The following is a 19078-nucleotide window of genomic DNA, read 5'->3' on the forward strand; positions in this document are numbered from 1 at the left end:
GTGAATCTACAAAGGGAAGAAAAATCTCCCTTGGAGACAAGACAAGATAGCTTTTAGAGTTAGAGCAGGGCTTTGCAGGTGGTCTGTATTATACATCTTCCACACAACCACTAAAAAATAAATGTCCAGTACTAACCCCCACAAAAACCCCTTTGTGGCTTGAGTTAGATTGTGTAAAATCTGGCAGAGACCTGAAATGCATCTTTTTCCTCTTAGGATGCTTGGAAGTCCTGTAACCTTTTGAGCAATGTGATCTTTTGTAAAACGCTAAATACTTTGAGACAGTACTGTTACCTGAGTGAAGTAGTATAAACCCATGCACTGAGGAAAGAATCTGCATGAGAATCTTCCCATCTAAATCTTTGGGGCGGGGGGGGGGGGAAGCTGGGAGCCTTTTTGGAAGATTTTTTTTTAAAGCACAAACTAAAAAGCAGTAAAACAAAACTGTCTGAAACACTTTCTTCCCTACCAAACATGAAATCAAATAATGAAGATGCATTGAAGACATAGCCTTTAAAAAAAGTGTCCAAGTGCAGGATCCAGTCTTTCAACTTACCTTGCTGCATGTTGTTGCTTTCAGCTCTTTTCTTCTGGTCCAGCTCACTTTACAGTATGGAAACTGAGCTGGAAAATAATTCTAAAAACCTCTAAGTAAGGCTGGGCAGGGTTTTATCTCACCTGCATGTTTTATTGCTGTTTAAAAGTGGGCGGGGGGGGGGAGAACAGATCCGCTCACTACTGTCGTATCAGTGAGTGAACACATATATAAAGAAATACACATGGGTTCTTCCATCATGTCCAGTCTGGCCCTTCATAGTGGAGATTATTATGTTGATCTGAATGAGTATGCAACAGAGTTGGGTGAGCCTTGAAAGCCAGAATCCTGTTTCACTAACATCAGTGGAACCAAGAAATGATGTTGCTTATTTCTGGGCATCCCCTGATTTTATCTCTGTCCTTCCACACATGCTGACAGAACAACTAATCAGAGCCAAGAGTTATTCTTAGAGCCACAAACAAAGGAAGAATTGCTCCAGATAAGGGTCTGGCTTGCTTTTGGGGTACGCATAAACCTTGTTCTGCCAGATTATTAAACAAGCTGCATGGCCTTTCAGTCTATCCATGGCTGAAGTAAAACTTTCCATTCAGTGCCTGCCAGTTGCCCTGTGCTGCTTTGAAAATCCCCTTTTTTGCTAGCCAGAGGGTATTTTGAGCCTATGGACTATACATAAGACCATGATAAGTTATGTTTTGGGGAGGACTGAGATTTTTAAAAAGCACTGTGTTAGATATTTACCTTTGCTGCCCCCAGTGAACATGAGAGAGGACGGCACACACAGCATTATGTAAGAAGAGGACTACAGCTCTGTGGCTAAGGGTTTGCTTTGCACATAAGGCTCTCGGGAAGCAGGGCTAGGAAAGATTTCTGCCTGAGCACTTGGTGACAGCACACCAGGAAGAAGCACTGCACCAAACGTATTAATCTGTCTTGAGTGTGAGGAGATGATACAGGTTGTAAAAGGACGAGTGATTTGCTTCAGCATTAGCCAGATCCTTCTCTGTGCAGGATGAGTGACAGAAGGAACACTTACAGATCTATATGCATATTTCATTACCACTGTGAAATATGGGCACAGCACAGCTTTCTAGCCCTATGGTCTTCTATAAAGTGCATTGGTTAATAAACATACATTAAAAAAACCTGTTTGCAACATTATACTATATATTATTTAAGATGTGTTTGAATTGTAGAGTTTCTGTTCTCTTTAGCTTTCTTGCCCTGTGCTGTGTGGGAAGCCCCCAGAAAACCCAGACTATTCTACATTGCACCTAGGGGCCCTGCCACGCCATTCACTGCCTGTACAAGACACTCCCCCCTGTGAATAGACAGAAGGGTCTTTGATAATGCCCCAAGCACATCTCTAGCAGAACAAAGGCAGCATAGCTAATGGCTCCCACTCACACTGTGATTCTCTGCCAGGAATCTGAACTCTCTCCATCTCCCCCCGCCCCCCAAGGCACAGGCTGAAGGACAGAAAAAAATCCAAGTCAGGATATGGGGGTTGCAGAGCAAGAAAGGCCTCACACACCAAATGAAGTCAGGTTGGTTTCCTGTGCATCGCCTACTCCTGGAGACAGGATACCAAAGCGGATGGCCTGTTCCGCTTTACCATGGGCCAGGCTGTATCCGGCACCTGCTGAAGTTCCTGTGTTCTCACGGGTGAGGGGAGGGGGCACCACCATGGGACTATCTTTACACCCTCAATCAAATGAGATTCTTGTCCTAGCAGTCAAAGCTTCTCCCCATATCCCATTTAGTCCCAATGGATGCAAAATATTTTGAAGCTGCATGAAGCTGTCATTTTTCTCCCTTTTGGTTGTACCAAATTTCTCTCTCGCTCAGTGTGAAGCATAAAGAAAAATAGCTCCCAGTCTCCCTAGTCCCTGGATAATCATGCAATTTATTCCATGACAAAGACAGTAATCCTAAGCATGCTTACTAGGGAGCAAACCTTAATGAACTAAATGGGTTTACTTCTGCATGAACATGCTTAAGATTGTGCTGAAAATGTAAGTAGTAGTAACATCATGATCCCTGAATAAAATATACAGGAAAGGCATACAAGTGTGTTAATACCAACTACAAGTGCTGCCATTCCCATCTAAATATGCACATACTTTCACAGGTATAGCTTAGTACCAACTCAGTTGTTTCTGGATTTCATGGTTGCGTTCTCAGCTTTGGAGAAAAAACTTTTCCATGTTACAAAGATGGCAAGAGTGATAGCAGCCAGCTTGATTGGTAACTTAGGCAAGAATTGTAGAATTAGTAGGAATTGCTCGAGTTTTTCATCCTGGGACCGATTTTCCTCTGCTCAACTTCCCTTAGCCTGGGTTCTCCATCAGTGGCAGTCCCTTGCTAGTCATTTCATGTCCTGCCACATTGCTGGAGCAGGCCGGAATCCCACGATTGCTACACCTCTTAGTGTGCAGAATTGCTATTGACTATTATCCTGGGCTGGGAACAGCCAGACAACCTCATTAAAGTGCTCCAACCTGGGCAATTACGGGCCACACCTCAGAATAATTAGCACCCATGGGAAACTGCTTTGTAGACAGGCTGCTTAAATTAACAGCTACAGCAGGTTATTCTAGAAGTGAGAACTCCTAACCCCCCCCCCCCGCTGCCTTCTCACTTGTCGATAAAGGGTTCAGGAAGAGGCAGGACACTTTTAGGAACACGAACTTCATGGCACAATGACCTCTTTGCACCTTGGGTTCTCTGCCTCTAACCACTTAACACAGAAGGGAAAACAAAACCTCTCAGATATTTCAAATCCCAAAATCCTCTATTAGAAATGAACAATCCCTCCTTCAATCCTTCGAGCATGAATAGTAAGAACTAATGCATACAACAAAGTAATTGCTGAATGGAAAAAAAAAACCCTGTCTGAATGAGAAGTCCAGAAACACTCATACTCCCCTCCCTGTATTTCTTAATTCCTTACAGAGACTGATACTTGTGCACTCTATTGATCATTTTAGTCACCACAGCCCCCGTTTTGACGTTCCTAACCATTTTAACCCTCACATTTTTGTAGGAAACAAAAGGATTATTGTGATTTCCATTTTTACCACAAAACGGAGAAGCTAATATTCCATATCCTGCACTCATACAAATAAAACTAGCTTTCTTATCTGATTTCGTGTAGCAGTTCTAAGGAACTCCAAATCAGACTTAACTTGGAACTGGCTGAAAACCAATTCCTCCATGGAATTGACAGAATTTATGTCCGATGGACAGGAGTTATGCTCCAGGCCTGGATGAGTTCACAGTGAGAAATGGGAAACTAGGGTGGAAACAGGGTCACTTCTCCCTTTTTCGTTCTGCTTTTCAGATTAGTGAGACAGCCATAACCCTTTTTGAGCCAGTCTCTTTTCTATGGGAAACCGGGATTCTCTCTTTACCAGTCTTTCCCTTCTACCCCTGCAGCCACTATTGGGGAGAGGAAGGGAAGCCAGAGGAAGGCAAGGTTTTCCCTCTTCCCTTTATATGATAATTCATATAAACATTTTGCCATACACTGTACGAGAAACCTGTTTGGCTAGAACATAATACCTGCTGGGAACCACCAGGGTGATTGGAATCCTATGGGAGAAAGCTAGATGAGGTGAAAGGGCTTTTTTATTTCCTCCTGCCCAGACACAATTCCTTAAGATCTTTTTAGTTTCCACTGATTGTATCTCTAGAGTGTAAAAGTACACCGATTGGGCTGAGCCTCCCCAGCCCTTGTCGCCTTCAGACTACAGAGACCATCTCTCCTCCTGCAATTCCATTTCCTTCTTCCCACACTAGGTGCACAAGCTAGGTGGCTCATGGGAGCTGGCTTAAGGGAAGTGCCATGAGGCTGCTCAGACTGTTCTTACTCCTACTGCTAACAAGGAAGCATTCTCTCAGTTTAGTCTGGGCACACTGCCAGGCAGGCTGGAACAGCCTGGCTGACAGAAGCCTTGACCCTTGATAACAGTTGTGGGAGGGGAGGTGACCAGGATCAGGTAGTTACAGGTAGGCTCACTCAAAACCACTGACACATACGCTGTGAAGATTATTGGCGCCTGTGTTTAGTTTGCCTACTTCCTGTCTTCCCTCAGGGTTTATCCTCAAATTCATCTTCTTCCAATCTTTTCTCCGTTCTAAACTTGTTATGGATTTGGACATAGAAAATCGACAGTCAGAAACCTGGCAATATTTTATCCTTTCTCTGCCAATGACCCCAAATCAGTCTAACTTCTTAGAAACTGCATCAGAGAGAAAAACCCAAGCCCACACCTGGTCAGCAGCTGTTGTCTGTCTGCAGATCTCACTAAAAGCATTTTCTCCTCAGTCCCAAATACAAGAGCAGTGAACTATTACCCTGAAGACAAAGAATGGAATCCCTGCAGCACTTCCCCTTCAAAACTGTGCTAGGCATGAGTCATATGGCTTGCATGTATGTCTGTAGCCATTTTGTTCAAAGCTTGTATGTCTATCAGGAAGATCAGCACGGCCCTTTATAGCAGGAGAAACTTGTGCGTATGTGTGAAGGTGACCCTTTGTGGGCTTTCAGGGTGTTTGAACTAGCATTTGTATATTAATGTGTATGTGTTACGTAGGGATTACCAGCTAATGGCCACTTGGTCAAGTCTTATTTCTCCATAGGGCATTGCCTAACCACCCTTAGTTGTACAGACATAGGCAGTATGGTAGGAGGCAAAGCAGGAACAACACATTAGGGGATGGTGGTTGGGACCTTAACCTGTCAAGCCTCCCTCCTCAAAGTGGACCACAGCAAAACTAGCTACTGATCAGAGGTATAAAAATACACATATTAAAGCAGAGTCTCTGAAAAGGGAGAATAATGCATACAAATTATTTGGGCATGTTATGTATTTGCATGAGGGAATGAAACATCTGGATGCCTCCGTACCAAGTATGGGGCATATATATGTATGTGTGCACTGTATGAGGAGTACTTATTTGCCTAGATCAGTAAGGTAGGTACACCCCATTCTGTCAGCAGCACTTACAGGGTGGAGCTGCGTTCCTTCCTGTACAAAAAATAGTAGCTGTTTTCCCCTGGCCTCAAGCAGCCACTTCTCCTTTTTCTTCCTCTGCATCTAGAATCACCCACCCTTGCGTTGTACCCCTACGGTGTTAGAAAGTCTTGGGACAGTTAATGAGTGGGGAGGTGTAAGCCTAAACAGAATCCCTTGGTGACTGCACTCAGCAGAGCTAGTAGAGAATGCTTAAAATCATGAGGGAGAGAAGCACCTTCCCAACCTGTTACCTCTTACTACAACCATGTACCCATGCTGCTCTATTCCTTCCTGGCTATCCGCTCAGTTCCCGTGGAAAAGAAGCCATTCTCAAAGCTCCTGCAAGTGTAGGCGAAGAGAACACTGGCTTATTCAACAAGGCCTGCAGGGCAAAAGGTTTGCCCACTTGCACCACAGTGCCATCAAACCGGCTGTGCTGCTCAGCTCTCTCCTTGGGAGACAGAAAGGCATTAATCTTGAGTGATTCATCTCAGCCGTGGTGGCCTAGGAGTCTCCTTGTTCCCATAATTGAGTTCATGAGCCCCACTCCACTCCCCACAAAGGAGCAAAAGGATCGAAACTTATTTCCCTTTCTTTCCCCCATCGCCTGGGAGGATACGATTAGAGAGTTTACCAAAGCAAAGGACTGTAACCTTGCAGGCTGAGGTAGCAACCCCCATAACACCTAGACACCAATTCAGGAAGGCGAGAATAACCACCGAGAGAGCGTCTGAGAACGCAAAGTGCGCTTTCTTGATCACTGAGTAATCACGGCCCAGGGGTGTGAAATTAAGGAATAGGGCTTCCCATTCAGCTACCACAGCTGCCACGCAGGCTTATGTCCAGGCACCGAGGCGGGCAAGAATTCCACCCCTTCGCCCTGCACGCGTCGCCTCCTTGAAACTGGGCTGCGACTCGAGCTCTCTGGAGTGCTAACACGCCGCGGGCGGGCGAAGCGACCCGCTTCAAAGGAGGCTCCGGGCGCCTCGCAAACCTCCCGAGTAAGTTCATCTTGCCCACCAGCGTCACGCTGAAACGGGGAGGGGGGCTTAGTTCAGGGGCCAGGCTTCCTTCCCAAGGGCAGAGTTCTTCGAAAAAGGGGAATGTAGGTCAGGGCGGACGCAGGAAGCCTGCCCTGCCTGCCCTGCCCTGCCTCCCGAGGCCTTCTGGGTGGTGGAGCGAGCAAGCCAAAGACATGCTGGTGCCTGCGCCCGGCGCGGCCCCCTCCGGCTGCATTCCACACCAGCTACGCGGCCCCCGCTCCGCCCCCGCCTCCTGCCCGGCAAGCGCGGAAGCGGGGAATTTCCTGGCACCACTTGCGGAACAGGAAGGCGGAAATGAATACAGCGCCGCGCCAAAATAGACTTGAGTGGGGGAGGGCCGCTTCCCTCTTAAAGGCACAGGAGTCCCTGAGGTAGAAAGGGCTGCCCGAGAGGGACGGGCGGATTCCCAGGACACGCGCTTCCTCGACCCCCTCCCCTCCCGCCCATGCTGAAGAGGCGCTGCCAGCTCACCACGGCGAGCAGAGCTTTCTGACGCGCACGTGGGAAGTAGAATTGCTCAACAAGCGGAGCCAAGCGATTGTATCGGGCGCGCAGAAATTGGGTGGAGAGAAGAAAGGAAAACCGCGCTCCCTGGGTCGCTCCGCTTAACTTCTGTATAACCTGCCAGTTCCTGGCTCTGAAGGCATAATTTGCAAGGCGGTAGAATTGCTTCACTCCTAAACATGCCTCGAAAGGGAGGCACCACTCTCAGCCTTTCCAATTGTGAGCATAAGTAACAGCGCCGAAGGTTAGCTAGTCTCAGGTTGCCTCCTTTTATTCCTGCTGCTCCTAAAAGACATGAAGTGACGCTTTTTCGATCGTGCCCCATAGAAAGCATAAGAGGCAAGTTAAAAGTGGCATCAAAATCCATATAAAGTGCTCACGTAGCCTGTGAATGAGGCTCTGACCAGGCCTACTCAGCCAGGTCTGTCTCTGTCTGACAGACACACAAACGACAGGACAAAAACCTCTTACTATCCTTCAGATTGCATTGATCTCCCTCGCAAGCGCCCCCTCCCCCAATTGACCTATAATCCCACTGCAGGTTTCCGCTACCACACACAGCGCCCCTCATCCGGAGCCCCCTTTGCTTTATACTCCAGCTCTGCCACTCCCCCATCTCCTCAGGAGGAGTACAGCAGGAGGTACTGGGGGGAGGAGGATTTGTCTGGAAGCCAGAAAATAGCAGTGGGGGAGGGGAGCAGGCATGAGCCAACAGCTGCATTCCAGACTCTGGAATTTAGCCAAAGAACAGTGTCTTGAAGTAAGCGACAGGCCTAGTGCCCCAAAGCCTTTTGCTGATATTTGATCCTTCTTTGTGTAAAGAGTGCTGCTAAGACAAACCCTTTAAATTAGTTACAGAAAAGTAACTGTCACCCTTGCCTTCTATAATCCTAGTTCAGCACAAATGTCAATCATCTCGTACATAAAACATGCATCATGTAGAAACAATCATATTGCCACTTTTAAACTACACTGAGAAAGAAGTGTATAGATTATATAAGAGGTGATTGATTGATTAATATAATGAGAGTGGCCAGGATTCCCATCTCTGTTTTGCCCCCACTTAGATCAGTGGAGGGCCTCCTGTATCACATAGCTCTCGTACACAAGTCCTTAGCAGAATTCCGTGCTGCATGTTAAAAGCTGTCTGATTACATGCTTCTACAGCACTCCTGATCTGACATCCGACTATAATGGGAAGCTGCCAAACAGCATGGAGATACATAACAACATGAAAGATATTTTCCCAGCCACCATTTCACTCACTTTGACTCTGATAGTTGGTGCGGAAAGCAAAGCTTCCTTCACCTTTATTTAAAACTTTTCTATGCTACCTTTCCACCCAATTCAGGGTCCACAAGGCAGTGAACATTAAAACATTTCAAACATTAAAAAAGCATTTAAAATACACATAAAAGCACATAGACATGGAGGACGGCTAATAATTGATGCGGGTTGTTAGAGTGGTCTGAACCACAGCTTTATTTCCTTCTAAACTTGACAGCCAACTCCAGCAGTCTGGGAAATGTGGTGAGAGCTCTCTGTGTTTATTTGCTTGGCTGAGAGTTGAACTGGTGCTTGAGCAAAATACACTATTAACACAAGTGAGTCAATTTGGCATTGCACCCAAAGCATTTTTAATAGCCATCATTTTATTGACATCTAAATGAGTACTCCCAAATTATGCAACACTTTGCTTGTGCAAATGCAAATGGATTGCCTGAGAAAAATGTCCTCTCCCCTCAACAAGGACTACTTTCTGCTCTATAAGAGCAGAACTCTATGGAGAAGTGTTATCCTTTCACCAAGGAGGAGACATGGGCTGAGGATTTTGCAAATAGGACATCACCACTGCAGAGATAGACAGCCTGGAGACAAAAGAGGGAAAGAGACAATTAGAGTATAGTCCTACTATTACTTTGTCAATAGCAACCAAGTGTTGATATTAACAGAATGAATTACTAAATATGATAGAAGAATTCCAAAATGTGTTTCAATTCTAAAAACCTATATAAGATAGGTTAGCCAAAAACATTCTCCATAGTACACATAATCATCACTGTGTTTCAGGAAGCATGCACACATACAGGAAAGACCACTGTGAGTAAGCAATGGAAAGTGCCACAGAAGCAGTGTCCCTGTTGTGAAGAGGGTGTGGTTCAAGTTGGTACAGGGTGATGTAAATAGAAGCAAGTAGAAAAAAAACATTCTCTGTAGTGAGAACCTGGCTGCACAGAATTTATTTATTTATTTGTTTCGATCTCTATTCCGCCCTCCCCCACATTAGTAGGCTCAGGGCGGATTACATTTATGCACATTAAAAATTTACAGTTAAAAACAAATACAATATAAATATTTAAAATACAAATACAGCACAGCACTAAATTCAGTTAAACCATTTCTACTGTCACTAAAGTTTGTTTGGAGGTGGATGTTTTGATAGGGAGGGCTCTGTTCTACCCTATTCAGTCGGCAGGGGCCCAACCCAGCATCAACCATATGCCTGGTGGAACAGCTCCATCTTACAGGCGTGGTGGAATGATAACAGATCCTGCTGGGCCCTGGTCTCATCAGACAGAGCGTTCCATCACGTTGGAGCCAAGACCGAAAAGGCCCTGGCTTTGGTCGACGCTAGGCGGGCCTCCCTGGGGCCATGGACCATTAACAGTTGTTTTTCACTAGATCAAAGACTGCATGAGGTTTTCCATGGAAACCTGCATTTTTAAAAAACACTGGAAGGTAGCAGTGTGCCTCAAGTTTTGCAGATTCTTCAAATAGAAAATTTAGACCTGGCTGCCAATCGGACTCTGCATTTTCACACAGCTGGGATGTTTGAACTTCCTTAGGTATTTATGAAAGGTAACACTTTATCTTTAGTCAGCAGCAGCAAAGGAGATATTTAGTCAGGAATCAAAAAGGGGAAAGAATTGAGAAGATGGCTCACATGAAGCTGCTCATCATCTGTTTGGTGTCTTCTGAGCTCCTTGAATTAGCAAAGCTGATAAATGAGCAGTAGACAGCAATCCAGGCACACCACTTTAGCTGCAGACACCATGAGATAAACACAGAGAAACCCTCAATAGAATCACAAGGATTTAGCAGTACAATAACATGATCAAAAACACTCAGCCTTGCTCTTCTAGTAAAGTTAAGAATTGGATTCACTTCTAAAGAGGGATAATTTTGCTAGACTATGCTCACTTAAATTCAGTGGCCACACAAGCAATTAAATATACTTGGCTTCTAGAAAACTAGAATGTATTAATAGTACACTCCTATCTCTCAAACAATAAGATGACCACATGATTCTTGGGCATTTGTAATGTCAAGAGCGTTCAGTGTGTTCTCAGACTCTACAAATTAAAGGCTACAGTGACTTAAGAACCCAACAAAAAAAAGAGTATGCAACTGTGTGCTTTTGTAATCTGATTTATGTCAGAAAAACCAACTACGGAGAACCTGAAGAGAGAGATAAGGAATTAGTCAATGTTCATGTAGTTTAAAATTTTGTTAACACACACATTGAAATAGATACAAATATATCTACTTCTACCAACACAGCCAAATTTGTGGATACTTAAATTGGGGGACTGGAGCCATGAGCAGACTAGACAGATCTTTCTACAAACCTGAGAAAAACTCTAGGTATGCAGAAAAATCTGAAATCTAAAAAAAGAATAGACTGACGGAGGGTAGTTTAAAAAACCCAAATAGAAGAACCAGCACCTTTAGCTTTAAGAAATGAACAGCCTCTGTGGCCATTGCTATGCAATCACAACAGTACTGCCAGTTCAAGCCTTGATTTTTGTCAGTAAAAGAAAGAGGGAGGGGGCAAGACCCTTTTCAGGACTGTTTTGGCCTTTGAGGGAGAATTCATTGGGGCCAGGGCTGGCAGCAAGCACCACATGATTTGCTACCACGTGATTTGTATGACTCACCCAGGCCCTGCTGCTTAGCTACTCCACGAAAGCCAGTGTGGTGTAGTGGTTAAAGTTTCAGACTGGGATCTGGGACCCCTGGTTTGGATCATCGCTTTTGTCATGGAAGCTTGCTGGGTGACCTTGGGCCAGCCACAAACACACAGAGACATACACATAGAGCCTATCTGACCTCACAGGGTTATTGTGAAGATATAATGGAAGAGAATTATGTAAGCTGCTTTAGGTCCATAATGTGGGAATAGGTGGGGTATAAATGAATAAATACAGCCGAAGATGGGGAGTGAATAAATGTGGGTGGGTGGGTGGAGAAAAGGAAGCAGAGAAATGTGGGGTTATGGGGGCTGCTGGGAGGAGGGATAGAGGAAATAGTACAGGGAGGAGGATGCATGGGAACCTGAGTGCCCCTTGCAAGTCCTTGCAGGTTTCCCACCACACAACTTGGCCAGACTTTTCCCAGGGAAAGGCTGCCAGGGGAAGGAAAGAAGTGAAAATGAAAGATGGGGAGAGGAAGACAAAGGTAGGTTGGCTGGTGGGTGGAGAGGGGACAGGGAAAGGGGAGAAGAGATAAGGACTTTCAGGGAAGAGAAAGAGGAAATAAAGGGGAGGGGTCCCCTGCTTGTTCAAGTTAACTGTGATATTTAAGATACAAAAAGACATTTTTCTGAATTTTTACTTTAAATAAAGAAAAGATGGAGCTGAATGCTTTTTAAATAATATGTAATATAAAATGTAGTATGCAGGATGTCACTTTGATATTAGACTGGATACAACAGGTTTGTAGTGCCCTTATCATCATTTAATTCTCACATCTATGGAGATGAGAACAGCAGTAGTTAATGCAGGCAACCTTTAAGAATGAGTTTATCCCGACACCATAATAGTAATGTTTGAACTGATGCTATGAGTCGGACATTTTTTACCTTTTGATGGCTACTTAGGGTTTTTTTTTTCCAAACAGTGATTAAAGCAGCAAACCTAAGAGCCATTTCCTGGGAGTAAGCCCCACTGAATGAACTGCAACTCATGTCTGCTTAGGACTGCTGCCTAGGAGTACAATCTTAAAGCCAGGATGTGAAGTGCTGTTCATAGCAACTTATGCCAGCACAAGCCCCATGATGGGTGCTGTGATGAATAGGAACAAGGAATGGTAATGAATCTCCTCAGTGCAGCTGAGGGATGTCTACATGAGAAGGTACTAAGCAAAGGGCTTGGATTTTGACATAGCCAATCAGCAGGAGACCTTCCTCAATGACTGAGGCTGATAGTGCAAAATCTCAGCTATGTATGGGATTCCTTCCAGGGCTGCCAGTATCTGGAGTGTCATACATGCTAAGCCCGTGCTACTCCACAGCATTACTTTTGCTCTGTAATCAAATATCTCATATACTAATAGCCAAGTGGCCCTGATCTGTGGATAGTGGGGGTTGGACGGAGGGGAAACTTGTGGTCCCTCCTCTTGTCTTTCCTATTTTTATACATATGGCAGATTTTGACACCAGTGCCAATGGAGAATCCCCAAATGCCCCATGATATGCTGGTTTTCCTATCTGCCCATTTGGGTATCCAAATATTTATTTATGGCATTTTTACTCTGCATTTCTTCAAAAAACAGGAATTAAGATAAAAACAAAATAAAACAACAACACACCTTGCCATACAGTACACATAACAAATCAAACCCAAAATTCCAGCCTAGAAACCAGATAAAAGGTCCTTTCTGCTTCACCTATCTGAACAATTCAAGCTTGCAAATCTTCTGGAAAATTAACAAATTGGAAGCCATTCCACAAGATATGGATCATTATAGATAAAACTCTAAAGCAGGCAGCAGCATTTTTAACTTGTCCGCATGATGGCATTCACAAAAAGCTTTCATCCACAAAGTGGAGCTGATGTAAAGGAGTCCACTGGGAGAAGCAGTCCTGTATATATAAAGCCTTTTATGGCCTTGGGCTCGCTCACGCAGGTAATAACCAACCAGCATGCTGAACTGAACTTGGAAGCCAACAAACAGTGAATGAAGTATTCTCAAAGATAAAACAAGTGATTTGTAGCTAGCTTCAAATCACAAACAAGCTGCTGTATGTTGTATAAGTTCAAGTTTTCTAATTGTCTTCATGGCAGCCCCATGTAAAGTATATGTCATTAGTCCAGCCACAAGGTTACTGAGGAATAGATTTGCATGGCCAAATAAAATTTCCATATAAGATGGGGGGGGGGGGGGAGAAGCACTTGACTCCAAATGGACTTGCTTCCTCGGCCTTACTGCAGGATCTAACATCTTCCAGACTTTTAAGTGAATTAGACAGACTGTACCACATCAAATGCTGAGAGCACAATATCATCTTACTTTGCAAAATACCGCTCAAGGCATTTTCCTTCCCATCCACAGAGACATGAGCCCTTGCCTTGGGAAAGTGAGGATCTTTCTGTGGGAGTTTGCCCTGCTGAGTGAGCTATGGAAACGTCCCAGTGATTATATAGTTGGATTAGCCATGCTCCCTCTCCTTGCATGTCAGCCTATCAAAGGCTGGAGGGGCATTTGCAGGAGGGGATTCCCACACTCATCTGTGTTAACAAAACTCCTATTGGGCATGTCATTATCTGCCCTACAGCAGAGGGTGCAATGTTTCCTTTGTTCCTTTTCTTGGTTTGGGGCATGTGTGTGTGTAGCAGAGTGAAGTCAGGGAAGCATTTCAGCACTGCTGCACACTGCTTGGCTGCTTTCTTATACAGTCAGCATGAGGGTGCGGTCCGCATGCTACCTGGCAATTGGTGGGTGTTGCTATGGACTCCACTACAGTTGTTCTATTCTCCATTCTTTCCTTTTTAAAATATCTTTTTCTCTACTGGAAGAGCACAGGATACCAGCTAGATATGCTGGCACCATGTGGCATCTGAGCGTTGGGATTGCTCCAGCCATCTCTGAACTGATTAACCTTATATGAAAAAGACCATTTTAATTTTAAAGATTGACTTTAGACCTTAAAATGCTATGCCATATGTTTTGATATAACTGCACATACAGGTCCTCCATCCAGAGTGCAATATCAAATGAAATAAAAATTCGTGTTTGTAAATCAATACACCAGCAGAGATTGATAATTCCTGCTATATTTTAATATATATCTTGATTCTGGAATTTATAGGTGAATCTTAATTACTATTGTAATTATTAACTCATCATAATTCAAGGATTTGGTTGGTGATTGTAGTTCATGCCCTTCTATAGTTTTGTATCCTCCCTTATCTAGAAAAGAGATGTACTCTTGTTCAAAAGTCTTTATTTCTAATTGCAAGTCAGACTCCTTCCACAGAACAAAACCTATAGTGTTTGATACAACTGTTTTACCTACTGCAGGAAAGAGACACAGTGAATATTCAATTAAAAGAGCTTCCTTTAACAGTGTACATTACACTGCCTTGTGCTATCATTTTGGTTTTCTTCCAAAGCCATTAAAACTCACTAATATGTCTTTTGTAGTTCTAATTGCTGGAAACTTCATTAACATGATCTGAAGCACTATGTTATCACTAATTAGTTCTTAGCAATCAGTTCCAGTCAGGGGGGCTTGGTGAAGCTATATTGTCCATGTGCTGTTCTTGTGTTATTACTATATGAAAAGCCTAGGCCAAAGACACAGTAGCTTTGGAAGATCTAGTAATAATAACAACAACATTCGATTTATATACCACCCTTCAGGACAACTTAACGCCCACTCAGAGTGATTTACAAAGTATGTTATTATTGGTTGTTGTGGATTTTCCAGGCTGTATAGCCGTGGTCTTGGCATTGTAGTTCCTGACGTTTTGCCAGCAGCTGTGGCGAAACGTCAGGAACTACAATGCCAAGACCACGGCTATACAGCCCGGAAAATCCACAACCATTGTTCTCCGGCCGTGAAAGCCTTCGACAATATATGTTATTATTATCCCCACACTTAAATGGTGGAGAAATGGAGATGGTCTAGGTTCAAACAACTGAACCTTGTGTATGGTCCTATCAGGTAGTTCTAGGTTGCTTTCTGTTGTTTAATGTATCTTAAAAATGCTTATGCTCTGTTTCAGCATTTCTCTGTTTCTGAACTAGATTTCTGCTGGTTTTAAATCCTTGCAAATTTGTATCTGTAGACCATGTTGAAATGTGCATGAAACTGTACCAACTCACACTGTGTAAAACTGCCTTGAGTCTCATTGAGAAAGGTGGACTAAAAATAACGTAAAATAAGTTAATAAAAATAAATAAACCCATCTTAAAACAGGTAAGAAGGAAACACTGTGGATCTTGTGAACTAGAATAATGTAATCCATACATTTCTTCCAAATATAACTAATCTGGGAGTGTTTATGACTAATCATCTGAAATTTTGTAGAACTATACCAGACCATATCATTTTAGTAGTTATATAGTAATGAGCATCTGAAAGAACATTGTGCTTGATTTGTGAAATCGGTATCTTTGATGCCATGAGATCAAAGGCTAACCACCTACTGCTTACCTTCAGCATCAAGCCACACATACTGAAAATCATTCCCAGTAGATTCATGTAATCTGGTGTAGGGTCTTCCAAGGTAGGATTATTCTCTGTAGATGGAGGCTTGTACCTACAAGTAGAAGAATTACTCATTGTGAGAGAAAGAAAATACTATATTATTCTTGAAAATAAAACATTAGCTCTATCCACAGCAATATCATGACTGGACCAAGATATAGATAACATTTCCCTGCTAACGAACATTTTTCAGGCTGTTTCAGTTCAGCATTCAGAGTACAGGTCTATATCTATAGCCTTTTTTGCATGAGCGATTTTTGCCATGTTTGTCTCACCTCTTTGGGTTTCCTTCTAAATTCCAGACAATTAACTCCCCCTTCAGATTTCAATGCAGCGTTTCAAGGGTTCACTTTCGAGTTTTCTGCCTGCGCCTTTTGTGCCTATGCTTTTTCTATGTGAGGAGAAAACTCAGAAGCAAACTCTTGAAACGCCACATTGAAATCTGTAGGGGGAGTTACTCATTCGGAATTCAGAAGAAACCTGGAGAGGTATGGGGCCAAATGCAGCAAAAATCACCCATGGAAAAAAAAGGCCTATGTGAGAAGAAGTAGTGCCAATACCTCCAATGCCATTATCTCTCACAATGTACACTTCACAACTCTTAAAACACAAAAACATCTTCCTTAAATTGTTCCATGGCCATTTCAGATTCAAAATGGAGGCCATTTGCTTAACCCAGGAGAAGGCAGTCTTATTTTTATTAGGGAAAAAGGCAGAATTCAACTCCATACTTGTAGATCCAGTTCTCACAAGTCATTCAATGGGTTGTATAACTAACCAATGCCCCAAAACTGAGAAATGTGCATGCTATTTCTAAAGGCTTATGAGCAATCTTAATTGAGAAAAAGAACTGTGTTTTGAACCATGGCCAACCATCTCAGTATGAGGTGTATGTAGGCAACCCTACCAGAAGCCAGCTAACGTTAAGGGTGGGAAAATATTGGCCCACAGCTGGAGTTTCTAAGTAGTAAGATGAAATAATATTAAGGGCATCCCTCCATACATCTTTATAGTTATTTTGCACAGCTGAAATAAAATTATGCAGATGGAGAAGAACTTGCGTAAAAGGGAGCAAGAATGAATGTCTGCCTAAAGATGTGAACATCTTTTTTCAGAGCAAAGTTTGCCATGTAGCCCTTTGGTAGGGGGTAGGAAAAGAAAGTTCTTCATCCTGATTGCAAGTGAGGCACTGTGGTACAGTGGTTAGAGTGTCAGATTAGAATCTGGAAGACCCAAATTCGAATACCCCTCTTCCTTAAAAGCTTGCTAGGTGATCTTGAGCCAGTTATACACGTTTAGTCTAAACTACCTCAAAGGGGTGCTGAGAAGATAAAATGGAGAATGAAGCAAAGTGTTTTAGATCCCCCATAGGGACAAAGGTGGGGGTATGAATTAAATAAATGAATATGGCAAAGGATTAAGTTAATGCAAACTGGCTAGCTAGTGCAATTTGCTCGTTTACCCCAAACATACTAAGCCCATCCACATGCACTGTCTGGTAAGATCTCAATCCATATATGTTTTTACCATACTGTTCAGTTTCTCTTCACAGCCTCAGCCAATTAGACTCTCCTAGCATAGATTCTACAGTGAAAAGGACAACATTCAAACAGACAAAAGAAAAACCACTCTTTTAATTACCAAATCCAAACAGTTCTAATATGCTTGCCTTGAATATGTTTGTTAGCAATTTATTTAAATGTTCAGCTCCAAAATAACAGGGAGACTGCTCCTCCCAGAATGACAAACTTTTAAAAAACATCTAGCTGGTTATATGTTCTTTTTACTCGCAATGTCTTTGCTTATTGACCAAAAATACTTTACATGGCAACATTTCTACCCAATGGAGATTACTATTCACTTTAATGTTTTAATCTTGTTTCTTTAATCTCATCATTATCTGGGTTATTTCTCAGATCGAAAACCGTCCCTGCTGTTGGTTTATGTGGACTTGTTAAATTTAATACATACCTATCATACAGTAATGACACAGTATATAAGGGGAATATTCCTATCATACGCCCTGCTGCAACCAGTAGAAAGTTACTCACAGTTTACTTCTTTTGAAATCAACAGGACCTTAAATTAGTGGCGAAATCCATGCTGGATTTCATAATGACATAAGCAGAGCTTGCTTTCGCAGGATTTGAGCCTAGGCCTATAATTTGCAATATTTAGCCAAGGAAGCAGATTTCAATCCATCGTCTATTTTATATCACTACTACACAGAGTACACTTGATGCACAGCTAGTATGCACTTGTTGAAGAAGGATCCAAATATACAATGTCCAAATGCTCATGTTGTATTATTTTGTCAAAAAGTCAAGCTTCTCCCCCACTACGGATTGTGAAACTGTCCACCTATGAAATGTGATTATGCAAATATTATCACACCTATTAGTGTCTGTGATGTAACAAATGATACAAGCTGATCTTGCCATTTTGTAAAGGTTTTGACAGTTCTGTAGTTATCCTACATCACTGGAATAATCATGTAGCTTTTAAAAAAGTGATCCAATCGATCAAGGCCTCCTCTTTCTAATACACTAAAGACCTATCACTATTAAGCCTTTTAATTAAATAATAATAACGTGGAAATCTACTCTCCGGTCCTGAAAGGCACATCTTCCCAGATTAAAAGCACCACCCACCCCGAGGCAGCCCCACACACATCTTTGTGTGGACCTGTAGACCTCTGAACTGAGACTAAAGTTTGGAGTTCGCTTTGATCGTCAAGATAAGCCCCTCAGGCTCCCACCGCCTCTGCCCTAAGACCCTCCTTCTGCCGCGACGGTGGTGGTCTGTCTACTGCAATGCTATTTTGCCTAGCCATTCACAATGTCAACAGCGTTGGCCGTCTTTTTTCGCCCTCCCTAACTCGTTGCCATAGTGACCCCATTGCCTTCCGGGCTACCTTCATGGTGACTCCATGCACCTCAGCGCCCTCTTTCGTAGCACTCTAATCCTCAACTCAACACTATTTCCTTCGGTGCTCTGCGACTCCTGTGCCCTTGCCGGGCCACTGCCTCGGTAATACCCAGGCCCCGACCATTGCTGACCTGAGCACGCGGTTAGGCCGCCGCGGATCCGCCATGTTGTTGCTGGACATCGCAAAGCGTCCCAGGCTACTTCAGGCAGCCGCTTCAACAGCTTCAGCTTCCGTTTCCTTTTAGCCCCATGGGGAGCAATACATACAGTAACACCGCAGAACTCAAAAGGTTTAGTTCCAAACGGTAAAACAAGCTCTGGTACGCGAAAGCTTATGCTAGAATAAATGTCGTCAGTGTATCTCTGGGGTCCTCTCTTATTTTACTTCCAGGTGGTGACCCTCATTCATCTGATTCAAAAAACGTTGGAACTGCCTTTTCTCGGGGAAATGTCTGGTTGCGCGACTGAAGGGGGCGGGGAACACGCAGAAATGACGCGGAACCAACGCATGGCAGCTATACGCCCTGGGAAG

At 43.4% G+C, this 19078-nt stretch overlaps 1 protein-coding gene across 1 annotated transcript; it reads right to left on the minus strand.

Annotated features, from left to right (window-relative positions):
- Nucleotides 1–8737: 8737 nt before the first annotated feature.
- Nucleotides 8738–18947, minus strand: WDR83OS (WD repeat domain 83 opposite strand). The gene is made up of 4 exons (XM_054977779.1): nt 18678–18947; nt 15565–15670; nt 10069–10166; nt 8738–8992 (listed from the first exon to the last, which is right to left on the minus strand). The coding sequence occupies exons 1-4, from the start codon at nt 18725–18727 to the stop codon at nt 8926–8928; spliced, it is 321 nt and encodes a 106-aa protein (XP_054833754.1). The 5' UTR covers nt 18728–18947; the 3' UTR covers nt 8738–8925.
- Nucleotides 18948–19078: the final 131 nt, after the last annotated feature.

The sequence above is a fragment of the Eublepharis macularius genome, chromosome 4, assembly GCF_028583425.1.
Source record: "Eublepharis macularius isolate TG4126 chromosome 4, MPM_Emac_v1.0, whole genome shotgun sequence".
Classification (NCBI taxonomy): domain Eukaryota; kingdom Metazoa; phylum Chordata; class Lepidosauria; order Squamata; family Eublepharidae; genus Eublepharis; species Eublepharis macularius.